This window comes from Ictidomys tridecemlineatus, chromosome 8, assembly GCF_052094955.1.
Source record: "Ictidomys tridecemlineatus isolate mIctTri1 chromosome 8, mIctTri1.hap1, whole genome shotgun sequence".
In the NCBI taxonomy this organism is placed as follows: Eukaryota; Metazoa; Chordata; class Mammalia; order Rodentia; family Sciuridae; genus Ictidomys; species Ictidomys tridecemlineatus.
Window position 1 is genome coordinate 85,231,175 of NC_135484.1, and position 10,445 is coordinate 85,241,619.

At 44.1% G+C, this 10,445-nt stretch overlaps 1 protein-coding gene across 3 annotated transcripts in view; it reads right to left on the minus strand.

Annotated features, from left to right (window-relative positions):
* Positions 1-7,802, minus strand: part of Kcnq5 (potassium voltage-gated channel subfamily Q member 5) — a 521,076-nt gene extending 513,274 nt beyond the window's left edge. Inside the window, exon 1 of one of the 3 annotated variants that reach the window (XM_005334438.5) lies at positions 6,495-7,802. In XM_005334438.5, coding sequence (XP_005334495.2) covers positions 6,495-6,883 — 389 coding nt within the window. In that variant the 5' untranslated portion in view covers positions 6,884-7,802. The remainder of the gene's footprint in view (positions 1-6,494) is intronic. The other 2 variants (XM_005334437.5, XM_078019727.1) reach the window with 2 other exon arrangements.
* Between the last annotated feature and the right edge of the window lie 2,643 nt (positions 7,803-10,445).

The following is a 10,445-nucleotide window of genomic DNA, read 5'->3' on the forward strand; positions in this document are numbered from 1 at the left end:
TCATTTCATTTTTGATAGCATATTAGACTCAACAATATCTTCCACCATCTTGGTTGGATCACAACACTGTTGTGCCCATGCACAAGTGAAGGTAAGGAGGACCAAAAGTCTAACATGTCTTATTTCAAGTCACAAAGCTACTTAGTTGAAAATCTGGGAGAAGAGCATTAGTGTCCTATTTCTAGCCCCATATATTTTCCCTTTAAATGAATCATCAGTAGCTTACCTCTAACTAAACTGAAAACACTTGATAGTTCCTTCATCTTATCCTTCACCCAAATCTCTTTTGTGGAAGATTTCCAAGGAAAATTATTTACTTATTCATTAAACAAGCATCTATTGAGGATCTACTAGATACTAGAGAACTTACTAGGTACTTGAGATTCAGAGATAAGTAGGAAATTTTAGTTCACCCTCCTGCTGGACAGAGAAAGTATCCCATGATAATAACACAGTAGGTAGGAAACATCATTAGGATGACACTTCTAGAGTGCCATGGAATCTGAGTCAAGAGGCACCTAACCCATCCTGTAAGACTGTCTAGAAGTGTACCCAAAAGGAAGCCACTCCTGCATTTTGTTTTTAAATAAGCAAGCAAACAAACGAAAACCAGTAGGAGATGGAAAGCCAGAGTGCAAGAAGTGAGAAAGGTCCAAGAACACAGATGAATAAAGGAATAGTAGTGAGACACAAGAGGAAGAAGTTTAGTAAGTCTTGGGACCAGGGTGCACATTAGAGAGGAGTGGCTGGAATGAGGCCAAAGAGATGGGCAGAGGTTCTCCTGAGCTGTTCCAAGAAATCTGGAGCTCAACTGACACTACTGTGTCCATTTTTCCACCTCTAAGCACCCCTCAGCCCACTAAAATTATATTTTTTACCCCACCACTCCACTGAAGCTGCTGTCTCAAAGGCCATCTGTGGCCTTCTTTGTCAACAGTCCAATGAAGTCTTACCCAAATTTTTAGTCCTTTCTTCAGCAGCAGAAACTACTAACCGTAACTTCCTTTTTGTATGATCTTCTGTTTTAGTTTGGATATGAGTGCCACCCAAAGACTCGCATGTTCAAGGATTGGTCCCCAATGCAGTAACTTTTAGAGGTGGTATTTTGGGGAGTGATTATAATATCAGCTGTGCTCTGACCTCATCAATGAATTAATCCACTGAGGACATATCAAACTGGTGAAAACAATCTGCCAATTCTCTATCTTTAACATTTTTCTTATTATTAATCCACTGAGGACGTCATCATTGATAGTATTATTGGAACATGGTAGAAAATATAGTAGTTGGGACCTAGTTGGAGGAAGTGGGTCCTTGGGGACATACCCATGGAAGGAATATATTGTCCTTGTTCCCTTCTTCTTTCTCTGCTTTCCGGCTGCCATGAGGCAAGAAGCTTTCCTTTGCCACTCCCTTCTGCCATGCCCTTCTGCCATGATGTTCTGTTTCACTTTAAGCCCAAAGCAACGGAGCCAGCCAACCATGGACTGAAGTCTCTGAAAACCATGAGCCAACTAAGTCTTTCTCCTTTAAGTTGTTTATGAAAGGTATTTTGGCCACTACAATGAAAAGTTAACCAAAATTTCCATTATTTTTAGAAAGATAAGATCTCCTGGCTTTTTTTCTTGGCCTTTGGGTTGCTTTATCATGGGTTTTCCAGGTTTTTCTTTGGAGTCTCACTGTTCCATTCACTATTTGATGTTAATGTTCCCAAGACTGTCCTCCACCAGTCCATTTCCTGGACTATTTCATATTTTCTGCTCCTTGCTTTAATTACCATGAAACTGCTACAGGCTTTTAAATCTAAATGTGTGATTAGGCATTTAGATTAACCTCCAATTTTAGATGCATTCATTCATTCAAAATTATCTTTATTGCATACCCTTTATGCAGGAATAGTTTTGGTTGCTGATCCAAGACCCATTGGAAAGAGATTAGTTCATTGCTATATTCCTGCAACTAATACTCTCCACCTGAATAACACAAAAATATCTTCAAGTCATGCCCAAATGTGAACTCTTATTTTCATGAATATGTGCCTTCCATGTTAGTGAAGGGCACGCTTCCATTCCCTAAATAATCCAGGTCAGAGTCATCCTGCTCATACCACATATCAAACTGGTGAAAACAATCTGCCAATTCTGTATCTTTAACATTTTTCTTATTAAACCCTTTTTTTCACAGTTAACTGCCTTAGTTCTTAGGCAATCATCTCTCATTTTTCTAGAACTGTCCATTGCACATACTAGAGAGTCAAGACACATTTGAAGAACAAATTTATGAATAAAAGAATGCAAGAATGAATGGAAATTTCAGAACTGCTACCACCTAATTATAGTCCATACCAACTCCATTTTGAATCCTCCAATTCAGTTTCCAAACTGGTAAAATGGAGGTATTTCCAAAATTCATATTCAATTAGATTGTTCCCATGGTAAACTTTTCTTTACCATTCATTGACCAGTACTGACTATAGGATAAAAACCAGACTCTATGGACAGCATCTGAGACTATCAAAGATCACATACATGCCTTTCCCTAAACCCTCTTTTCTTGCTGCTGTCCTCAGCTTGCACATACTTAAAACAGTAAATATGCTGGTTCACAATTCCATATCTCTTCTCCATCAAGATTGCTCATTTCCTCCTTGCTTTATCCACTTGAAAATTAACAACTCATTTGGACAAACTTGGCTCATACCTCATTTCCCCTTCAATGACTATGCTGAGCTTTCTTCTTTCTCTCCTACACTTCTATTTTACCCACAAATCTTTCTAACCTGTCTCCTCTGTAACACCACCAGTAATACTGTTTCAAACTTGTTTTTATGTTTGTAATTGCCCCATGGTGAAATTTTTCCCTTGAGAGAGGAGGCCTCTGTATCATTAATTTGTGAATTAGCACCACTAGACATTCAAAAATTTATAGATGGATAAATAGATTAATGAATAAGTAAATAACATGGGTCACAGAAATATTTTAGGAAGGGCAATGATATGATATGATTTGCATTTTAAAATTAAGACTGTGGTATCAGAGGGAAAGCAAGCTATGAACATATGCCAAATAATTAGGAGAATATTATAAATTATTAATATTACAAAAAGGCTTAGAGAAACAGGAAGAAATAGTAGAAATAGCAAGAGAAGGAGGCAAATATGTTCAAAAATATTAGTGAAGAAACAGAATTTAATGTCTGTTTGGATGGCTAGCAAGAGCAAATATGAGAAAAATGATATGAGAAATATGAGAAAAAAATGATGACTTCAGGTGCCTAGCTTGAGTAGCTGAACTATTTCTTCTAGTCTACTCACAATTACTATCATGTTATAAAACCAGCCAAAGATATATTTGACAAAGTTATGAGTTATATATCTGTACAACATTGTTTGCTTTGTAATTTCTCAGAACCACCTTTGCTGTATCAATATAAATTTATATATGGAACCCCATCATGTATTTCTCTGCCTCCACAGTTATAATTCTAAAACTTTCCTTTAAAGGGGGAAATTAAAAAGGGACAAACAACATTCAAAGAAAGAACCTCATAGTTCAATAGCTCAACTATGAGGAACAGATAGAAAACATGGCTGACCACTAAACAGCAGTAAGGGTACAGATCTCCTACACTCCACTACTTTATAGATTGAAAAAAACATATTTAAATTAAGTAATCTTTTATGGTCATGCCGTCAGTAGGCTAGGAATGTATTCTTGAAACCACACTCTATATTATTAAAATAGAATAATAATGATGATTTTTGTATATTTAACAGAAATTGTCTTTACCTGAAGCATAACTTTAAACATACCCTTGTTTCTTGGCAATGAAAACACTGATCTACCAAGTAAAGTCATCCCTGAAGTACCTCATTAATCACAATGCACTTGTTCTTGGCAGGAACCTTAATATGCTACAAACACTGTTATTAAAGTAAGATTTGGGGATTCCCAGGCTGGCAAGAATTAGTTAGTTACACCTCTCTAGAAAGTATTTTCTTATAATTTCCTATATAATTAATGATCTTATTAGGCTTACAGATCAAAGCAACTTTGCTTTATTAATTTAATATGTATAAAGTCCAGTTATTTCAAACTCATAAGCAGCAATTGCCAATGATGGCCTCTTTTCTTCAGGGTCTGCTGTAGTTGCATACAATCTCCCAGAATATGACACTATCCATTCTATTTGTATGTTGATGTGTATCTAGCACCCCTATCTAACTGCTCAGAAATTACAGCTTCAGTCTCTAGAGGTGTATAACACTAAAGTTTACATCAGCAACACCATATTAACAATTTATTCCCTACCTACCACTAAAGACACAGCTAGACTGATAAAGCCTGATGAGTAGAGAAGTGTCCAAATTTTAATCTTTTAAAAAATAATTCATCAAAATGTGTAAAATTTCTGTAAGCCCACAAAAACTTGTTAAGCACCAGGATATTAAACAGAAAATGTTGCACTGTGAGAAATTCTCATACATGTTGTAGAACAATGCTTAGGAGATACAAAGTAGGTAGTCCAATCAAAGTTGTCTCTAACCCTCTCTGAATTATATAGTGTATAATTTACCAAAACTGAAAGGCTATACATGCTATGTATCATATTGAGAATTCAAAGCAATGAATATTTTGAGCCTATTGTTAAAAAAATCATTTCCATACAGTGTATATTTGCTGCCAAATCAAGCATCATCACTGCTAAACATTTTTAGTGTATCTTGACACGTCAAAATAATTTACTAGGCTAATTAAATAACAGGATTAATTATATATCAAACCAGAGGTGATGAACATGTAAAGTGTCAGGAGTGTTTCTTTACGTCTATCATTAATTACAGTATCCACATCTGAATCAATGCGAGATAGTGAATAATGTTATATCTTTTAATATAATAATGATGCAACACAACATTCTCCTTGTGTATTTTGTAAAATGGAAAGTTGGCTGGAATATTCTACCTAATCCTACACATTCATATCAGTCTGGGACTGTAAAATTTTCCAGACACCAGGGCCCCACAGATTGTAGACTCAACCAATTTCCTGATTTCTACGTGGTCAAATTTCAGGTTCACCTATATACAAAACCATTCCCTTCTTCCACGTTATTAAAAAAAATTCCAATATTGGTGCCAATGCTTCATCCCAGATGAGGGATATATATATATATATATATATATAGATAACACACCTCATTCTAAAAGAAACATAGTTCGTGTATTCCAAACATATTTTATTAGGAAACAATGAACAAATCAGTGAGTGCCTGCGACTTTCCCTATGGGTCTCCTAAGGCTGACATGTTTATATATCATTTTAACATAAAGGATCAGGGCGGGACACTAAAAAAGAAGAAAAGAAGGGGAAAAAAAGGAATGCATTAGACAGAGTGTGAAAGCATTAAAACAACCATAAAATGTCCAGATAAATCTAACTCTTAACAGGAGATTGAATGAATGGACGTTGTGGGAAAAACAGTAGTAAACTTTTAAAGCCACTGAAAGGTTTTAAATGCCTAAGGGAAAAATAAACATTTGCTTCCAATCATTTTCTCATTAAGCATTCTCTGTTAGATGGCAAACGCTAACTTAAAACCCAGGCTTTGACTTGGCGCCTTACACGCCGACCTAACCCACAGCCTGATCCCGGTCAAAGACAGCTCATTTGCGCTTCAGCTAATAGCACCTTGGCCCCACTACCTCGCCGCTGGTCTCCCATCGCCCGCGCCACCAGCCCTGGCCACAGCGCGGGAGCGCTGCTTCGCCTGGCCCGCTAGCCGCTAGCCTCTTCTAGGCCCTGACCACCTTCTCTGAGGCAAGAAGGGCTACACACACTGACAGATTTTCCGTTGGTGGTAGCTGTAGTGGTGGTAAGGCGTGTTTCCGGGCGCACTTAAAACCTAGCAGCTTTCTCCAAGTAGCAGCTTCCCCTGCTCCGCCCCTAGGACTTAGGACCCAGCCCTGGCTGCCTCCTCTCTCAACGGGGTCCAACCCTGCCATCACCTCCTAACCTCTCCCATAGACTCAAGCCTCACACGGACTCGTGTTCCCCCGGTGCATATCCCAACTCCTGGGCTCCTGGCTCAGCTGAAGTTTATGTATCTCAGGACCTAATTACTCCCAATTACTGCTTAAGCTGAAGTCACGCACCCGCTAGGATCCCGCCCCATGCCTGCCTGAAGCTGCAGGGCACTTCATTGGGTGCCCTCGGGGAGAAGGTTCAAACTGGGAGGTGGGAGAGGTGGAGCTGCGGGAGGTGGAAGGCTCCAGGAGGAAGACCACAAACACGTGCAAAGAAATAAAAACCACCACGTGTGCGCGCGCGCGAGTGTGTGTGTGTGTGTGTGTGTGTGTGTGTGTGTGTGTGTGTGTACACGCGTGCGCGCGCGTCAGGTCAGGGCGCGGGCGCCAAACCCGCCGCAGGGGGCCAGGCGCAGGGGCTTCTCGGAGCAGGCGTGGCGGGAGCGCGCGGGGGGCGCGGGTACTTACACGAATGCGTGGTAGATGAACGCCCAGCCCCGGGGTCTTTCCAGCACGTTGTAGAGATAGTTCTGCACTCGCCGGTACTTGACGTTTCGCCGGCAGCTCTGGCTACTAGTGTAGGAGAGCGGCTTCCCCAGCAGGCTCATCCGGGCCCCCTGCTTGCCCCGGCGGCTCTCCCTCAGGCCGCCGCCGCCGAGCGCGGCCGCGCGGGTGCCCAGCAGCAGCAGGCCGTCGCCCCTGGCGGCCGCGGAGTTCAGCAGCACTCTGCCCCGGCCGGACTCCACATCCTTCATGCCGCTGCCCAGGCGCCCCCCGCCCGCCGCCGCCGCCGCGCTGCTCTTCACCCAGAGCCCGGCGGCGCCGCCCTCCTCTCCTCCCGCGTGGTGGCGGGGCATGGCATCACCACGGGCACCGGGAGGGGGGTGCCAGCGCCTGCGGCGGGGGCAGTGGCCTCATGTGCGCCGGCGGGTTTGAAGGAGGAAGCCGGCGGCCGACGGGGCGCCCGCGTGCCAGAGACCTCCGAGCCGGGGGCGGGAAGCAGGCAGCCAGCAAACCACCGGGTCTTTGGGGCGGGGGCCGAGGGGGGTGTTCGGAGGAGGCCGAAGAGTCTCAATTTCTAGCAGCCTTTAGCTTCGAATTCGAAATCCGAAGTGTTTGGGGCGTCACTTTGAGAGGGTTTATCTTGCTCCCTCTCATTCCCGCGGCTACCACTACCTCCTTCCCGAAGCGGCCCCAGGCCTGGAGCGGGGGTGTGAGGGGCGCTCCTAGGCGCGCTCCCACGCGCGCACACCCGGCCGCAGGCTCCCCCTTTCTTCTCTCCTTCCACTCCCCACGCCCAGACTGTCTTCCCCCTCCCCCCACGGAGAACCGGCCTCCTGAGCCAATCTCCGGGGCAGGAGTTTGATTTGGTTCTCCCCAGGGATCTGGAGCTGTCCGGAAGGTTAAGTCTGCCGTGTGCCCTGTGGAGAAACTGGAGACGCAGGTCGCTGCGCTCACCCGCCGCTAAGCCGCCGCCGTGCCAAGTCCTGACATCCTTCTTCAGGGGGTGTGAACAGGAACAGCCCTGTCCTGCCCTCCAGGTACTAGCTAGCCCGTTGGAAGAGAGCGAGGCAGCGCTCCGGGCAGTGGCGCCTGGGTTCCCGCGCAGGGAGCAAGTCTTCGGTATTTCAGTGGGCACAACCGAAAGAAGCTGTTGCCTAGTCCGCCAGTCGGGGACCCGACTTCCCTCGGCTCACTCCAGCCTGCAGGCTGTGACTTTCCATCGTAGCATCCGACAGCATGCCCCCGAGTAACTGAACATCCTTCCCATCTCGGGGGTGGGGTGGAAGTGGGGGGGGGGGGCGTGAAACTCCAAAGTGGCTTCTTCTAGGCGGTGAGCGAGTTGCCCGGGGCTCCGCCTGACAGCCAAGGCTGGGAGAATGAACTCAGTTCTCTCCGTCAAGAAATTTCCATTTTAATCCGAGAAAGTCATAAAACTGCTAAGTCTCGGCAGTGGCGACAGTGGCCCCAGTGTCTGGGAGAGGAGTTTCAGAGAGTGGGAGCCCAGGGCGCGCCACCTTACCCCCATATGCTGTATTTTACATGGTTAGAGACGTGTAGTGAGAAGCCACCGGTTGGGTCTCCCACCACCTCTGGCACCTGGGCGGCCCAACACCCACGCTTTTGGTGGAGTGGGACGCCACAGTTTCTCTGGCTTTCAAAAACAGTGTCGGTAATAAAACATCGCCTTCAGCGTAAGGATGCCAGGCTTGGGGACTTCTTCCAAGAGAGTAGCTTTCCTTTCAAATATGAAAGAAAACAATCACCAAGTTAAGCCCAACTAAGCTTCCACCACAACGCCATGGCAGATAGTTGCAAGGTGGGTTGTTCCGTGTGACTTCCTTCCTTAAATCTAAACCAATAATAAGGCAAAAGTCTTACTTCAGCTATCCCCGCCCTTCCTCGAGATAAATACTCTACCAACTCCCTCTGGTACAGACACCCACGCCTGCGGCAACTATTTTCTGCTTTTGGTAATCGCTTCATTTAAACGATTTGCTTTTATTTTTTATTCTTATCGCTCCTGGTCACCTCAGGACCTCGCTTTTCCCCCTAAGCTTCTGAGCAGCAGGCACTAGCTCCCAGCTCCGTGCAGCTGGCAGCGGTGCCACGTGACTGTGAGCCAGGCACCAACACTCAGAGCCACTCTTGCTTTCCCCTAATACACTTCACACCCACGCACTGTGGAGGTGCGAGAGAGATTGCTCCGTGCCCTGCCATTCTGGGCAGATGCAGATCGCGTTCTGGAACGAGCTTTCCAATCCTAGAGCTGCGCGGGGACCCAGGCTGAAGGCGGGGGGAGTTCGCTGTTCCTATATTTAGATTCCCCATGGAGTTTCTGTGCAGGGGCTTTCAGGGTGAAGGATCTAGAGACTTAAAATGACTCGTGTACCCGCTTTAAACTTGAAAACCAAGGTTTTTCGCAGGCAGTAAAATGAAAGCCACTTCCTCTAAACCCAAGCTGTTTTCCTTGTTAGACTTCTACTACAGCGGTCAGGTTACTTCCATCTCACGTCGCAGTTGGGCAGGAAGTCTCAGGAACGCGAGGCACAGGGACATGTTTCTCTGGAGGAGAGCCAGCTGCTTAATTTTCAAATAATGCTTTCCTGGGGCGCAACAGTAATACTAGTGAAATTGTGATGCTGATTGAGTAAATGCCAATAAACCTTCAAAAAATTAGCTCCGCTGATTGATAGGGATTTAGAGCTTAGACACACAGCGCAGAGATGAGGATCCGCCCATGTATTCACCGAATTCACCAATACTTAGTGTGAGGGTTGCTAGGAACCCAGAAACCTCGCTTCCCCCTTAAATGTTCCTTCCATTAGGTTTGCATCTTCAAAAGAGGTGGTCAGACAAAACAGCACACAATTTGGCATCAAACACCTCTGCCTGCTCCCACTAGGGAAGACTGGTCTAGCTGCAAACCATTACCATCCTATCTTTTCATTCCCAGGAAAGAAAGGCCAAGTGAGGCTGCTTCTCTGAGAGATTCTTTGTGCCATATTTTCTTTGCCACCCACTAACTTTCCTGGATAGACAGGAATTAACTTTGGGGGAAAATAAAGTGTTGGTGATTAAGCTTTTGTTGTTCCTTTGAATACAGATGTTGCTAGGAAACCGATTTTTATTATTTATTTTATTTTTGCTGAAATATCAGTAAAGAGGATAGGCATAGTGATCCATGAGTAAAACAATATAGTATATAGTCTATTCATATAAAAAATCATATTAGAGCATTATGAAGAAGTAAAGGTAAAGGTAATGAAAACCAGATTTTTCAAAGGCATATGTTAATTGTTACTACACAGTTTGTGATTACGTGGGCCTTTCCCATCCTTTGAGAGGGATTTACTTTTGCCCATTCCTTTTCTACAAATTGTGTGATGCCTTCCTGAAATTAATGATCCTGGAAACTTACTCTCTGAAGTCTGTATGAAGGTGATTTCAATTGAGCATAATGATTAGAAATATTTGATTTCATTGTGTTTCGTACCCTATTGTATTTATCTTCTGAAAGGTACTCTGGAGTAGTAATATTGAAAATGCAATACATGAGCTAGAGATGCACACAAAGACTTTCAGTGCCTGCAAAGGAGACAGGATAACTAGATCTGGTATGGGTTCACAAAAATGTCAGTGACCCCATTCCTCTCTTTCTTTCTTCTCCATGTCCTCCAATTTCCCCCAGTCCTTTCAACAGAATGTACACTACCATCAAGTGATGTTCATGATTCTGATGAACAGGTGAATTATGTAAGTGCCGCTTTTAAGTAATACAGGGGCACTTTGTTATGGTGTGAGATTCCTGGGCTAATCAAAGCAGTAAGAATAAACAGAATCATTAAACCTTAGAGCAAAAAAATAATTAACTGTTGCAAAAATGAAAATTCATGGTTGGCTTCTATTCAACAATTT